The sequence below is a fragment of the Sabethes cyaneus genome, chromosome 2 (assembly GCF_943734655.1).
Source record: "Sabethes cyaneus chromosome 2, idSabCyanKW18_F2, whole genome shotgun sequence".
Lineage (NCBI taxonomy): Eukaryota > Metazoa > Arthropoda > Insecta > Diptera > Culicidae > Sabethes > Sabethes cyaneus.
In genome coordinates this window covers 180173430-180190362 of record NC_071354.1, presented here as the reverse complement: position 1 = coordinate 180190362, position 16933 = coordinate 180173430, and the positions used below count along the sequence as shown (strand labels likewise).

Sequence of the window (16933 nt, the reverse complement as noted above, 5' to 3'; positions counted from 1 at the left end):
TCCAAACACACTTACAGTTAGCTAGAAAACCATACTAAAACTGTTAATAAAGCAAATTTATTGTGGTTGCTTATATTAACACGTTAAAACTTGTTGGTTGCACCATGTCTCTTACAAACTTACCATAAGTGTGGCGTACCAATACAAAATGGCGCACCAATCAAAATTGATCTTATCGCGGATGCTTGTCGAACCGCAATAAATCTGTTAGTTTTACAGAGCTATTAAAATGGTAACACCCTGACCAAACAGTTTTTTTGTCGCTATTATGAAGAATACTAAAGTTCAACACCAAAATCATTTTTTTATGCGAGGCCGTATTGCCATATTCTAGTATTTTGTTCTAGCTCACAAGCTGCAATTCATCAAAGCAAAGTGTTTTGCAGGGCTTGCATCCACGCTTTTTTGGGTAGTACCCGAATGTTTTATTCACTAAACTACTGCCGCCCGTTATATTAGGTACATGCAAGGTCTAATACCTAGTTCTTTCTTTCCAAAATAGTTCGTCATGCTACTGCTTCATCGTAATTGCCTATTCCCGTCCTATCCAACTCAAATTATTAAAAATATCAGCGTTTTTTTATGACATACAATGCAAAATTAGTAATTCCCTGATATTTTAATTTGTTGACTATCATACGCGATCAATCAAAGTGAGCTGAGATCTATTTAAATCCTTTTACGTCAAAGAATTCCTAGCAGCCAAATTTCCTACGTTTTTTCGTGGGACGAAGAAGAAAAAGTCGACTAATCGTTTCAACTTCCATCATTCATAAAATTATAATAACTCACGCAACGCATTGTCGTTATTCCGCATCCGGGAAAACTTGCATGACCAGCAGAAATTTTGCAGAATAATATTTGTCATGCCGTTCTACACAAATACATGCGCGCTGGCTTCGTAAACATTATTGTTATTTTTAGTTCGGACCATGAAAAATTTTGATGGACGGATTTTAAAATGGCACGACGAATTTAAGAAATAAAGTCAGTTGCGTAATTTCAATAAAATGCTTCACTAATAGCTTTGTAGTGAATTCAAAGTGCACGAATCGAAAGGTGAGTGTATTTGAGTCAAATCAGCACAAGAACTTTTGGAGTATTCATTAAATCCACCTAAGAAATGATGAAAATTAGAGTGGCTTTCCTTACTACGACGAGAATTAGAAATAATACCTAAATAGAAAAGAAAAAAACACACCCGATGGTGATTTTAATCACGAGACTTACCGTGCGACTGAGAAACCAGCAACGCATTGCTTGTTTCTATCGCACTGACTGAGTAGGTAACAGTCTATCTACTCGGCGGTATAAGTAAAGAGTAGCCATATAAAAATAATATCGTCGCATATGAAGTGTATGGTGCGTATACAGGGAGTGATAGAATTGTGAGAATAAAACAATATTTGGTATTAGACTACTCAATATGACAGGCGCTAGTAGTTTTGTGAGTAAAACATTTGGGTATCAACCGAAAGAGTGTGGGTGCCAGCTCTATCTGTCATTATATAACCCGATATATTTTTGTCTATATCGAAATTTTCCAGATCATTCAATTAATCATTCTTCGCATCAGACACTTCCTAGCTTTTTAATTTTTCCGATTACATGTCAAGTCCAATTTCAAATCAAACATTAAGTCTGTTTCAAAAGTCAATTTCAAGTCTAGTCTTTTCGTTGTCGAGACAAGTTCAATTGCAAGTCCAATTTCTAGTACAATTTCATATCCAGTTTTACGTCCAATTTCAGTTTAATTGGATGTAAAGTTTGAACTCTAAATTTCTCTAAACTTCTAAATTAAGTCCAATTTGCTTAAGTTCATTTTCAAGTTCAACCTCAAATCCAATTTGAGATCTGATTATCTTTATTCCATTTTCAAATCCATGATTATATTTAATTTCATGTCCAATTTCAAATTGAAGTTAACTTTAAGTCTGATTTTTATTTAAATAAAATATTGGTTTTTATTTCAAGTTCAATTTCAAGTCTAATTTCAAATTTCTCTAATTTCAAGTCCAAATTTCAAGTCTGATTTCAAATCCAATTTCAAGTACAACTTAAATCTAATTTAAAGTCCATTTTCAAGACCAATTTCAAGTTCAATTACAAATTCAAATTCAAATTGAGTTTTAAGTCGGATATTCATTCCAATTCTAAAATCAATTTCAAATCCAATTTCAGTTTCTCCGATTTCAAGTTCAAATTCAAGTACAATTTCAAATCAAATTGTTCATCCAATTTCCAGTTTAATCTGATGCAAAGCTTGAAGTTAAAATGGAATGGTCAATTTCATGCCAATTTCAAGTTTAATTGTAAGTCCAATTTCAAGTTTACTTGTAAGTCCAATTTTAAGTCTAATTTGCATTCAGTTTTAACTTTGATTTCAAGTTTAATATTAATTTCAAGGCTAATTTCAAATTCAACACCAAGTGCAATTTCAAATTGTCCGAATTCAAGTCTAAGAAAAAGTCCAATTTCAAATAAAATTTCAAGTCCGAATTCAGATTCAAATCCAAATTCTAATCTAATCTTATGGCCAATCTTCGGGTCAACTTTAAGTCTAATTATAATTCCAATTGCATGTCCACTGGTTAACCCAGGCTGCGACACGTGTCCCGGTTTCTTCTATACAGTTTAACGTGAAATATCCTCATGGTATAACCAGCGTTGCCAGACTTTGTTGAAGACCCAGCTAGTACCAAATCGTACATAAAAGTATGAAAATTATCGTAAATATCTCTTAACAAATTCGGAATCGTAACTGATGCTTAAAAAAGTGCCCTCAAGTTTATTTTCAATCGTATATAACAATAATAACTGACACACATGCGATTTTCAGCACAGAATTGTATACTCAGCAAACAATTTGGTTTGTATATCTAGGTTACAACTGAGAGATACGAAATCATATTCGCACGAAAAAGTTATATTTCACACCACATAAGAACTTATAAGTACCAAAGTGGAGGCAATATACGTGCAAAAATTTTGACAATCATTTGTAATTCTGTCTTGTTGTCTCTATACAACAGTTTTTGGAACACGCAACTTAATACTCCTCAATATGCAATCCATATATAACTAAATCTTACAATCAACTATTCTGCTATATAATTCACAGCCATAAGTTGTATATGACGACACGCACGACTACAAAACAATTTATTGTACACTTCGCTTTGACATACTCTAATCATTATGCAATTTCAATGTAAAACTAACATGCATACGACTTAATGAGGACTTTCTATTACGATCAGGTATTATCTGGGTAGCAGTATGGAGTGAGTTGCGCTTAATTGGATTTTATTGTATATACATACTTATATAGATGAAATGTGTATAAATATTCCTCATTACGTATATCGCCTCCAAAATAGTACGGATATGCCGATTTTGCGCGTCAAATACGACTAATAGCATCAAATAGCATGCGTTATTATCTGTGCGTAATGCAGCTTTTATACTTTTATATGCGTATAAAAATGCTAGCTGGAGAAAAATCTATAATTTCACCATTCAATCATCTTGTAGTTTTTGGTTATTTGTCAGGTCGTCTTTTTTGTAATATTTTGTGTACTCTGTCGCCAGTTTCCGTTACATTTTTTTCGTTGTCTTGTAGTCTTTTGAACATCTGTGATTCGTTTTTCGTTCTTTTTAATTCAGCGATTTGTTAACATTTTTAATTGACTTTTGTGGCGCTTTTGGTTTGATGGCATTTTTTAGTCGACATTTGTAGTCTTTTTTGGCATTTTTTGCGTCGTTTAACCGTCTTATTATCGACTCTTTATCGCCTTTTTGCATCCATTTATAGTCTTTGCATATTTTTTATTATCGTCACGTTTTATCGGCGTCTTTTCAGCACACTTTTGTCGTTGTTTTCTTTGTGTGTTTGCCTACTTATCATCACTTTTTGGTCATCTTTCCGTCCTTTTTTCGCTGTCTTCGTCATTTGTCGTCTTTCTGTCCTCTATTTGCTGTCCTTTTGTCGATTTTTTGTTGTCTTTTCAGCGCCTTTTGTCGTCTTTTTGTCACCTTTATGTAGTCTTTTGTTCGTATTCGTCGTCTTCTGTCGGATTTTTGACAACTTTGCATGGCCTCTTTGCTGTCTTTTTATTGTATTTTCGCCGTCGGCTTGTTGATTTTTTGTTATGTGTTTTAGGCTTTTCTGTTACTTTTGTTGGCGGCTTTTTGCCGTTTTTGTCATCTTGGCGACTTGCTTTTGTTTTTTTTGTCATCTTTTAATGATCGTTTAGCTGTTGTCTTTTTTTGTCATTTTTTCGTCATCGTATTTGTTGTCGAATTGACAAAAATGTTGTCTTTTTACTGGCTTTCCATCGTTACTTCTTCGTCTTTCTGTCATCTGTTATCAGTCATATTTTCGTTGTCTTTTTTGAATGTTTTATCGTTTTTTTGGCGCTTTTTCTAACATCTTTGCTTTGTTTTGTTAACATTTGTTTATATGAATGCTCTCATAATCTGATACTATCAAAGGTAGCGAGTTGAGTTTTGAGAGGTTTGAGTTGTGACAAAGTTTATTTGACAAAGTTGTTGGAAATATACAAACAAACAACTTTGCTGAAGAAATAACATTAATATCGCTATCAGGTGCAGAGTTATAGAACATTATCTTTGGAAGTCCTCTAAAAATTAGTTTTTTATTCTTAACTTTTGTTATCGAATCACTCAAAACACACATTTTTGCAGAAGACCGTAAAGCTCTAGGGCGTTTTCTTACAAAGCTATCGCATCTTCAAGCTTTATTTTTTCTAAACTTCACGTGCCTGTAGGGTAGAAGTTGCAAGTGGGGCAAGTGGTATTATGAAATCAGTGCTTTACTTTGAATCTTAGGTATAGGGTAACCAACGTATTTTGGACCCCATCAGCAGCTGTACATAATTTGGACACTTCCGTTTGATTTTGCTGTAATTATGTACAGCTGCTGATGGGTTCCAAAATACGTTGGTTACCCTAGGTGTTGTACAGGTGCCGCTCGTCCCCATTCGCGTATATTGATAGAAGGGCATTCTTAAGAGTTTTGCGTCTGCCTTAAGCTGAATGCATGTCACTGACTGTCTCACAATACATGTCACTCATATGACAAACTTATATGTGTGCCGCCTGTCCTCATCCACCCGAATCAAAGTTCGACAAACATATATTCTAATAGTTTTCTTAAATCATTTCAATTTTTATCATGCTTTCTGTGAATCAATTATTTTTCTTTCGTTCTCAAGGTTTACTTTGTTCTTAGGATTTATGAAAGCTATAAAATCACTATAGAATTATAAAAAAGTTTGTACTACTTTACCTAAGGTTCAAGGCTTTCATACCTCCTCTTGCCCCACTTGCCACTTCTATCCTACAGGCACGTGAAGTTTAGGAAAAATAAAGCTTCGACTCTATAGGTTCGCGGAGTTAAGGAAAGATAAACCTTAACTATCCGATTACTTTACAAGGCCGATTGCGGCCTTCTGCAAAACATATATTTTGAGTGTCCCAATGGTTGCCTGAAACAATGCGTTCTTGTAAAATGCAACTAACAAAAGTTAAAACTGAAAATCGAATTTTTTAGGAACTTTCAAAGAATATGCTCACTGTATCTGATATAGATTGAAATGCCATTTCTTCAGCAAAAAATGCTAGCTTTAACATATTCTATGATTTTGCTGAAGAAAAGAAGTCTATCCCCTAACATAAAAAAATTAGTTTTTGATTTTTATCATAGTTAGCCATTACTAGGCACAAATCTTCCACGGGATTTGAAGAACGTGCTGCTTGAACCAAAGATGCTGATAGCCATTACTGACTTTTGCCATTTTTAGTTTATGGGGGGCATTCATACGTACAAAAGTTCTAAAGGTAAATCAAACTTTGATTATCAAAGCAAACGGCGCTAGAAAGAAAGTTCCACGTTTTGCCCTTTTAGACCACTGTGAAACGGGACCACTACTGACACGAGATCTTTAAATCCGGAGTGATTCGCTATAAGGGCGCAACTAGCAAAGTGTAAACAATTAGGAATATCACTGTGATAATTTGTAAGTACATTTTCAAGTCATAATTTAAATAAAAGTTACAAAAATCAAGTCATAAGACATAAATTGGTGTAGAATAAGTTAATCTTATAATTTCACAACAATACTGCATAAAATTTGTGCATTCAAGCTCAAGATCTAAGTTTTATAGTTGAACTCCTTGGAATAAGCCTCAAAGCATTTTGACAATGAGATTCGCCCAGCCCTGATTCGCCTTGTTTTGATTTCTTATTTAGTTTCGCCTGTTGTGTTTTGAAAACAACGCAGTTTCGCTCTTTACTATCAACCTGTTTACTATCGCCTGTTTACAAAACGATGTGCAAATAATCCTGTTACTTCATAACAATGAAAGGGGCTAAACTGCAAATTGTGCAGAAAGGATTCTTGCCAGGGATATTATCAGTTTTTTTTAAGGTTGACGGTGTAATAAAACGATTTGTTTACTATTTGCTAGTTGCGCCCCAATCGCGAATCGCTCCGGAAATGTTTAAATTATTGTGTTTGATTGGTTGAAAATAGCATAGCATTGCATAGACGTCCGTATTGTGTTTGATTGGTTGAAAATGGTTAAAATATGAGTTTTGATACCTCGAAACAGTGGTTCCCTTGTTCACCAAGGGGTCAGACAATTTCCAAAAAAGTTGATTTAGTAAATTCAAAACAATACGCGTGTCTAGTATAGTTTAAGATTAGTTAAATAATAGATAAAAGGCTTGGTAAATTTGGAAATAAAACATGTTTTTTAATAGATTTTAACGATATTTGCGGCAATTAAAAAACCTCTACGCAGAGAACAGATAACAATTTTTACAGTAAGATTCTACAGTAAAAATAATAATTCCAAATCCAACACCGTTAGGTTTAAGAAGCAAGGGGTCAAAGGCAGAAAAGACTAACAAACTGATTACAAGAAAACAACTGCTACAGCAACACGGAAATAAAGTAACATTCATAATTTACCAGGGGTACTATCTTGTATATCCTTGTGGTGCTTTAGTTCTCTAAGTGCTTTTAGTTCGTCTAAGCTTGAGCGACCTCCTGAGCCGTTCAGGATGCAAATCGATTCGGTGATGCAGGAAACGGGAGAGTAGATACATTAGTGCAGTTAGGAAAAAGGGGGGGGGGGGGGCGGTGGGCGGAAGGAATCGAAAGGTACAGGACATCATTCAAATTTAGATCGTGTGGGTTAGAGTAACAGCACTGATACGTAACGGTGTATAACAACGTTGCAACAAAGATTGAAATCAGGCAACATTTTCGAGAGATGTTAGAACACAAATGCTCATTCCTTGTAACTTGCGAGTTGGTATTCTACTACTAGTTGCATCGTACCTGTTCGTCCAACAAAGTTCGGGTCACCGAAAAACGGACTGCGCGAGTCCATTCCCGGTTCACCCTTCTGACCGACGATGGAAAGACCGGGAGGACCGGGCGGTCCTGGGGGTCCCGGTGGCCCTGGCATCGGTATGTACTGGACTCCTTCACCGGATGCGGCCGGCAGTCCAGGAGGTCCTGGCAGTCCATCGCGTCCGTCCATTCCTCGGTCTCCTTTTTCGCCCTTGGACTGTAAAAGATTATGAAATTGTTGAATAAAAATGGTGTACCTATTTTTAAAATCGTTTATGCATCATTGTTCAATGACGTATTACAGGTCGGTCTCGATTATCCGGGTGAAATTTTTTTTATATTGTTAAACACGTTTTGAACGTAAGTACATTTCCAAAAACTATAAATTATTTTTGATTTTTGTACAATAGCCGAATTGGTCAGAAACTGAAGAACCTACATTTATTAAAGCAGAATTTATTGTTTGTTGATTTCGGATTATAACTTTTAAACTGTTCTTATAAAACAATAATGCAATTTATGTGATATAAGAATATTAAATTTGCTCTAAAACGTAACATGACTAGCACGATTCATAACAAGCTTATTACAACCAATCACGATTTTTTCTGCATAATATAAAAATGCAATTTCAGCATTTATACAGCTGCTGGAAGCTGCAAAACCGAAAACATTCCAGCGAGCATCAATGAATTCACAGAGCAAATGCTCTAACAGTGTAAACGCTTTTCCCGTAATGGCACATGGAATCTGGTGCCTTGTTTGCCCCAGCGTGAATGAGGACGAACCGAAAAATGACCCCGTAACCGGCTACACTGCCCACTGGTCGTCGTCATCGTCGTCGTCGTTATCTTCGTCTTTTGACGGCTACAACCCAGCATTGCTGTTTTTGGACTCCCCGAACGTTGAAATTCGGAATGTGCGGAATCTCAGCTACGGTTTGAGAGCTTGTTTTTATGATGTTGTCTTTCTCTTTTTACTGGCATTGTTCACGGGTAACCCTCGACCGCAAAATGATGTCAGCACAATTACTGATTCTTGGGAATCCACCAGCATCACTGTTCCCAGACAAAATGCCATCCCTTCCGAACACTGACATTTACCCAGCTGAAGCTAGCTTCTATTACTTTTATGTTCTTCGTTACTGTGATGATCTGGTGACCTTGCGGTTTTTGGGAAGGGGGGAACAATCAAAAGTGGCAGTAGCAGGGAAGACCCTTAAAAGAAAAAGGTCACCTTTTAATCAGCTAGCCACAGGACAGAATATGCATTTGGTTGGTTCCACTTTGACAATCGAACCTTTCGAAGTCCGGAAAAAACGGCTCACAGTACTGATCCATCGGGCATTGAATGGAAACGTACTTCGATTTGACCTGACCGGTTGGCATTCGGTTGGTATTTTTATGTGCTTTGCGTTCGGATTTCCTGGGCCACAGCAGAGAACAGCACAGCACAGCAGAGCACAGCAGCGCCAGTGCAGTGATGTTTTTCCGCATTTGAATAACATATGTTTGATGTTCGGTGAGGGACGGTTCCTTTCCTCGGGGAGAAAAGCAGAAACCGTGATTGCATGGAATTTAAAGCGCTTTTTCTCTGTTAACTCTTTGAGGTGCGGTGGAAATAGCAAAAATAAGTTCCACCGTTTTTAATGCGTTAATATACAGGCGCTATTTAATTGTTTGGTATGTTTATTCCATCGAAATTTTACCAACAAACAAAAAATTGTGACGATAAAATTCGAACTATAAAGAGTTAAGCCACACGGGAAATATTCCAGGAACGATTTAAACAGGAAAACGCTCAAGAATTTGCAGTATGTTTTCAACACCAGCTGCTGGAAAAAAAAGTTTATACATTTTGTGCTCTTAAAGAGAGGAATTTTCGATTTTTCATTAGTTTTCAATTTATGATAACGTGATGCTTGAAAACGATGCTTGGAAGCTATAGCTTGATAGCTATATGTTTCATTTATGAAACTTTTGTGGTGAACAAGAATTCATGAATTCATATTAGAAACTGCAGTGGTGAATTCTATTCACCATATTATATGTATTGAATTTCTTCGATTTGTAATTGATAAAATAATCGGCGTACGAGATCGCTAATATAACAAATTTCCAACTGGAAAAGAGTTAGTTGTGAAACCCCTGAAGTCCATTCAATTGCAAAGCAAATCTTACAGGAATCTACAGCAACAGCTGGTAATAACACAAATTCAATAATTTTATGCCTGTTTTATAAAGGCACTGCACTGTGGTCCAGAAAACCAAATTAGGCGGAATAAATTGTTTACTCAGTAGGGTAAGCGTACCAGTAGTGGCGCATTTAGTAGTAAAATTCCAAATTTTTGGTCAAAATACCGTGATATCAGAACAAATATACATGCACGCGCGCACGATATGATTGAAACATTCTTAATCTTACTAAACCAACCGTCATTGGAGTCATTAGAAATTCGAATTTTGTTAAAGAGAAAGATTTTTTCTACCATCATTGGTTTGCCTGTAGTTGTGGTATGGTTCATACCTCGGTCCCTAGAGTGGAGGCATCGTGAGCCCATAATGGAGGCAATACATTAAACATGCAATTACTGCAATAAACATTTATACAAACCAGCTCTGCTTATTTGCATGAGATTACGTAGACACTTTATATGCTCGACAGATTTAAATTTCTTAAATTTATAAATAAATAATATCAGAAAAGATAAAATTCAAAACCTATTTTAGCAGCTATGCAAAATGAAATTTTAATCAAAAAATCTTAACAAAACCGGCGAAAAATTTCTACAAATTTCATTTTACCGCTAAAAGAAGTGACGGTTATACCAAGTAAACCTGTAAAACCCATGTATAGATTATATTTACGTTATGTAGAATGATAAATTCATTTTATCTCATAAAGGGCGTATTTTATTCCAGTACCACCACTATTGGTACTACCTCCACTAAGGGTACGCTTACCCTAGTCGTTGATTTTAGGCTATTTACGTGTTAGCAGCAAAATCTTGATTTGGGATGCCGCTCTTTGTGGCATAAGCTATTTCAGGATGACCCTTAAATTAACCAAGACCCAGAAATTATCTTCAAAACGAAACAAGATAGAGCAATATTCACTTCAGTAAATTTATAGATTGAAGTATTTTGAGTAATATTGAAGAAGACGGAATCCCTCTATCTCAAACCGTTTCCATATTAGGGCGATTTTCCTGAATCAAGTTAGGGTGACTCTGCTATTTTGCGATTTTTCTCCATAACTTCTTTATTTTGCATTTCTCGCAAAACAGCTCTTCAGATGACTTTTGAGGCTCAATAAGACGCAACTTTTGATGAAAAAAGAAACTGGCTATCTACTTTACTTCTACACTTATATTAAATTTTGTGTTAAAAATAGGCCGTTTTCAAATGTTAGTATCTAAAATTGGTTGATTGCTTTTGAAAGAACGTGATTTTCTGTGCATAATATCAAAAAAATTGGAGAGGGAATTTTTGTCTATCTCAAATAAATCAACTTTGAATATGTGGGGGTTTAACATATTTAAGTATATAAAAAGTAGCGAGTTGCGTCATATCTCCGGAACGCTTTGACTGTTCTTCAGCAAACTTGGCGTTGGCATGCTTCTTGATACAAGTGAATCAGCACAGTGGGTTGACAAAAGGCGGGTAGACGCTAAACAGGGGGGGTAGGGGGAGGTTCAAATTAGTAAAAGTGGCTGCGATTATCTTGCATTTAAGAGGCGCAGCCGCATGCCTCTCAAGCCTATCAAATATTGAATAATAATAATAATAATAATATCTTGCATTTCGACCGTTAGAAATTGTACAAGTAGCTGGGAGATAAGAGGAAGAGCCTGTGAAAAGATGGGAGGGTCATAACTACGGGAATAGAACACTATATGGAAAGTTTTGTTTCTTCGGAGAGACGTACAATTTACTGTAGACAAAAGGGGCGCTGACCGAGCAGATCTAATCAGGGGGAGGGGTAGATATGTCTAAATGAGAAAACAAGCTTTGTTTTTTATATTATGAAAATTTGCAAAATGAAACGTAGTGTTGTGAATCCCGTAGTCGTGTGGTCCAATTTTCTCTCTCAATTTTCTTCTAACGAACACACTTGCATGAGCACTTCTTTCGGATTCCTTTTCTGACTGACAAATTTTTGCCAGTGTGTATTTAGTTATCAGCCACGGTTGTTGCTCACGCTCGTTTTTGTAACCCAGCAGTTGCTACTTATCATCGCCTGCACTCTTACTCGCGTGTGTAAGCGAGGGTGTAAAATGAAGAAGAAAAGAAGTAAAGTGAAATCATCCGAAATCATCATCATACATCCGAGTGTGCCGCTCGTGCTCATGACCTGTTGACAGCTCGTAAGCTTTGGCCACGCAGGTTGGCTGTGCAGAAAGTTGCTATGAGGCTGTACACTCGCGAGTGGTAGCAGAATGTATGCAGAAAGTACCAGCAGTTGTTTGTCGTAGGCTTGCGTCAGTGGAGTAAGGTTTGGATGCTATGCTTCTCACATTCGCTCGCCTGAGATTTTCAAGCTTATCGAAAACGGATGTACAACTGGCTGAAAGACAAAAGGATGGTGACCTCTGATGAAAGGGGAGGCGCGAATGGCGGAAATCCCCGTCGCGGGTAGAAAACTAATTAAACTTCTCATTCGGTAGTTGGCGTGAACGAAACACAATTTGTTTCTAAAAATAACGCAATTCCGCCAGCGATGGTGGTACTTTAAACTGCTGTTACGCGCGGATCCCTTAGCTTGGTAAAACGAGATGATTTACAAACCTAGTAAGTGTTGCTTCAATGTCTTTGCTTCATCTAATTTTCCGCTATTTCCCCTTCACGTCTTATTTCACTGTATGATACTATGAAACACATTTGGTTTCATTACATTGTCTACTATTCCCTCCGTTTATTGGAAAGACTACCATTTTTAATGCCTAACCTCATTATAAAGGTCAAGTCAACAAACATGAGGTTAAGTTTATACATTCTCTTTTAGATTTGGATCACTCATACAACTTATAGCGGTCTAAATGCAAGATGATCACAGCCACTTTTACTTATTTGTATCTCCCCCTCTTTTTAGCGACTTCTGGCTGTTTGTAACATTTATGTGGTCTCATTAGAGTGAAATGTTGCTAAGAAAATTCTTGATCGTTTGCTATCATTAAGTCATATTTTAAAATTTTGCGACTTGGTCCGGTTTGATTTAACACCGACCATATAATATCGCGACAAGCAATCGAGTTGAACAAACGAGCCGAGCAACAGTTGGGTCGAGCAGTCGAGTCGAACAGTCGAGTCGAACAGTCAAGTCGAGCAGTCAAATCGAGCAGTCTAGTCGAGCAGTCAAATTAAGCTGTTCAGTCGAGCAGTCCGATCGAGCAGTTGAGTCGAGCAGTTGAATCGAGTGGTCGAGTTGAGCAGTCAAGTCGAACAGTTAAATCGAGCAGCCCAGACGAGCAGTTTAATCGAGCAGTTAATTCGAGTAGTCCAGTCGAGTAGTTGAATCGAGTAGTCTAGCCGAGCAGTCGAATCGAATGGTTCAGTCAAACAGTCGGGTCAAGCGGTTAAGTCGAAGAGTTGAGTCAAGCAGTCGAGTCGAGCAGTTGAGTCGAGCAGTTGAGTCGAAAAGTTTATTCAAGCAGTTGAGTCGAGTAGTCCAGTTGAGCAACTGAGTCGAGTAGTCGAGTCGAGTAGTCCAGTCGAGCAGTTTAATCGAGCAATCCAGTCGAGCAGTCCAGTCGAGCAGTTGAATCGAGTAGTCTAGTGGAGCAGTTGAATCGAGTAGTCTAGTCGAGCAGTTGGGTCAAGCGGTTCAGTCGAGCAGTTGAGTCGAACAGTTGAGTCGAGCAGTTCAGTCGAGTAGTCAAATCGAGCAGTTGAATCGAGCAGTTAAGTCGAGCTGTCGAATCAAACAGTTAAGTCAAGCAGTTGAGTCGAGCAATCAAATGGTGTAATCTAGTCGAGCAGTTGAATCGAGCAATCGGGTTGTGCAGTTGAGTAGCAACTGATTAGAATAGTTCAATCGAGTAGTTGAGTCAAGCAGTTCATTCGAGGAGTCGAGTCGAGCAGTTGAGTCGAGTAGTCCAGTCGAGTAGTGGAATCAAGCAGTTGAGTCGAACGTCGAATCGAACAGTTGAGTCGAACAGAATCATGCTGTCCAGTCAAGCAGTTGAATTGAACAGCCCAGTCAAGGAGTTCAATCGTGCAGTTAAGTTGAGCAGTCGGGTCAAGTAGTAAGTCAAGCAAATGTGACCAGGAGTCGAATCGAATAGTTAAGTCGAGTGGTCCACTCGAGCAGTTGAATCGAACTATTCAGTCAAGCAGTCAAGTCTATCTGTCCAATCAAGTAGTTGAGTCGAGCAGTCGAATCGAACAGTTCAGTCGATCAGTTCAGTTAAGCAGTCCAGTCGAGCAATCAAATTGAGCCGTCTAATCGACCAGTATAGTCAACTAGTTGAGCAATCGAGCAGTCCAGCAGTCAATCAGTGAGGAGACTGAGAATACAACCCATTGCTACGAAAGCATGACGTCCTGTCAGGGACCTGTTTTTAGTTACCGAAAAGCGTCTTATGGCGTCCTGTTAAAAACCTGGTTTTTGGTACAGACATAAGCCTCTTATATAAATAGATTGCTATGTCGACTAATGCGATATTTCACTCCTGAGATTATTTGAAATTTTTAAGTAAACTTGAAAATGGCTTTATTAACATTTCATTGCAACTAGCTTAAATATAAGTGATCTTATGTAAAATTTTCTGGAGAATGACGTGGTACCCTCCCCTTCCCTAATTAGTACCAATTGTTGCTGATTTTCCCCTATTCTTAACAATATTTTAACTTATTGGATTTTTTACATAACATGTAAACATGCCTAAATTTAACCCTCTAACGGGTAAACCGTCTGTAGACGGCCTTCGCTTTTGGAGCTCTAGAGCAACATAAGTAATTTGTCTTGAATTGACAATATGAAAAATATGTTCAGCAAAGATTTCCTGACATTTTGATATTAATATCACAACATTCTGACCATGCGTTTAAAAGTTATCATCTTTCAAATACAAGAATTCCGGAAAATTCCGAAAAAAAATTATGCTGCGAATATTCCCTTTTTTACTTTTGAAGAAAAAGCACATCTAGAACAAAATGTTTCACCTGAAATTTTTTCTATGAATAATTTATATGCTTTATTTCAACTTTGTGATATATTTGAACTGAAAGAATACTTGGATAGAGCGTTCGGTATGAAAAACGAAAAAGAGAAATTGGACTATTTCATACCTGGCGGTCCTCCAGATAAATATTTTTCCTTTTCAACATTTGAGCTTTTTTTAGTGTACTTTCATGATAAAGCAGTGATTTGCTTGATCACATCATTTTTACGATATTGCCCGTTAGATGGTTAAGGAGAAATATAATTGTTAGTTTTTAAGATAGAATTTTTGTGATGAAATAAAGTGTCGCACTGGAGACACATGGTGTTTTGTTTTGACCTACAATGTAACGGATATTTTCTTTGTTCTTGACATTTCATGTCAGAAAACAAGCAAATGAGATTGTTACAATATTGTTGTTGCAGTTGAAAACCGTAATAATCGAAGTGCGACATTCGGTTTTATTCTTGTTCTGTGTGTCGCAACTACGGCGCACGTGGTGCGCTGTGATCGCACATTTATGCACTATACAGCGCACCACCTGCGACGTAGTTGCGACACACAGAACAAGAATAAACCGAATGTCGCGAGTCGATTATTACGGTTTTCAACTGCACCAACAATACATTGCTGTATAGCTTGCAAGAAAAAAACTACATGAAAACTGAAAACCATCATTTCAATGGGAGAGGCGTCTTTTTGCGTTGAGTTTGTTCTACGAAGCGCTAGAATACTGAGGCGATGGATTGATTTTCATTCATTTGCATTGATCGGGTCTTTCGAAAACTAGTATCAGCGAGTAGGTAATTACTTGGAAATTCCTCAAAAGCAAAAAGAAATATACATGAGTCAGCAATTTTGGTACGTTATGCAGAAAATTCTTAGCTGCTCAGAAAAAAAATATTAAAAAATGGAGGTACCTTTGGTCTTTAGACTAGCTTGGTGCAAATATTTCGGGAGTTGATAGAGGACTATATTTGATTTGATGAAAAAAGTCCTTCTACACATATGGTTAAATCTCAATCCAGTTTGTTCAGAGTTATCAAACATTTTTAGTTTACGATTCTGTTTGTCCTAAATTAGCTCTAATGCAAAAAGTATTTTAGCTGGCTTGATTATGTTAGTTTTATTCAAAAGTTGTTAAAATTTTGTACTAAAAATTGCCCTTAAACTTTCTACTTAATGAAATTTAGTAACTTTTCAGTAGCAAAAAGCTTTAAAAGTGTTTTTGAAAGCGTTTTTATCGAGTTCGTCTTAAAAAAGCATTAAAAAGTCGACGGCTTTTCTCTACCAATTTGAAACTCTATTACTGGTTTACAATTCGTTCTTAGGCGTGAAATGCCTATCTCTTTTAGTTCCGTTACAATTTAATTTTAAACGTATCGTGTTGAGTGTTGTATTAGTATCCGAAAACTGCACGAATTCATGCATCACGCATAACACACTTGATCACCGCGTGCGACGGACACGGTCTGACACGTATGAAAAACAACAACAACAACAACTACAATGTTTTCCATAAATTGAGGGTTCGCCTCCACTTTTGCCTGCATAATCCTGCAAAACTCAACCTAAGCGGGTTTTCCGCAGCTAGTGAGAAAAGGATGCTTTTTAGCCGGTACAGTACGATTTAAACCTTCTAGAGTGACACAAGGCTGAGACACAAGGAAGTTGACGGTCGTAAATCATACAACCATACCATACAGGGCTGGGCTTGCGTTGCTACACAATTAACGAAGCCATAGCAAAGGTGAGTGTCAGCGAGTTCTTTCGGAGAACACATTTTGATGCGGTAATCGTTTTTAGACAGTTTCGTTGTTGTTTTCTATACGCGTCAGACCGTGTCCGTTGCACGCGGTGATCTAGTGTGCTATGCGTGATGTATGAATTCGTGCAGTTTTCAGATTCTAATTCAACGCTCAACGCGACAGTTTAGTCTAGTCTAGTTTTGTATTTGCTTCCTTGCTTAAAATGAAAGATAATCCAACAACAACGATGTACGAGAAGCCCCGTACTCCTCATGTCTATAGAAACAGTGTGATTGACAACAACAACTACCTTCCGGCTAATAATTCAAGCAAACAAAGTTGCGATTTATTTCTGTAAACAACATTGTAATAAGGACCGAGATACCGTTCAATCATCGAACGCTGCATGAAAGTTATTTTAATGCGCATAAATCCGGTCAATATTGTAAATTGGTTTGGATTTTGTGCGAGGATTTTTCTTTTCCTTTCCGGATTATTTGGCATTACATTCCAAAATTGTCACGTTCGAAAATTATCGGAAGTGCGAATGACCACTGTGCTTCGTTAATATTTAATCCTCAATCGAACAAGGTTTCAAAATTGCCAAACATGTACCTGCTAATATGGCTAAAAGTCCA

At 37.1% G+C, this 16933-nt stretch overlaps 1 protein-coding gene across 6 annotated transcripts in view; it reads right to left on the bottom strand.

Moving 5' to 3' along the window:
* LOC128738885 (collagen alpha-1(XVIII) chain) overlaps positions 1-16933 on the bottom strand; it is a 591219-nt gene that overhangs the window by 49093 nt on the left and 525193 nt on the right. For 5 of the 6 annotated variants that reach the window (XM_053834344.1, XM_053834348.1, XM_053834347.1 and 2 more), the window contains exons 16-17: positions 7371-7602; positions 6999-7076 (exon numbers count right to left, since the gene is read on the bottom strand). In XM_053834344.1, the coding sequence (XP_053690319.1) occupies positions 6999-7076; positions 7371-7602 (310 nt within the window). The remainder of the gene's footprint in view (positions 1-6998; positions 7077-7370; positions 7603-16933) is intronic. The other variant, XM_053834349.1, reaches the window with a different exon arrangement.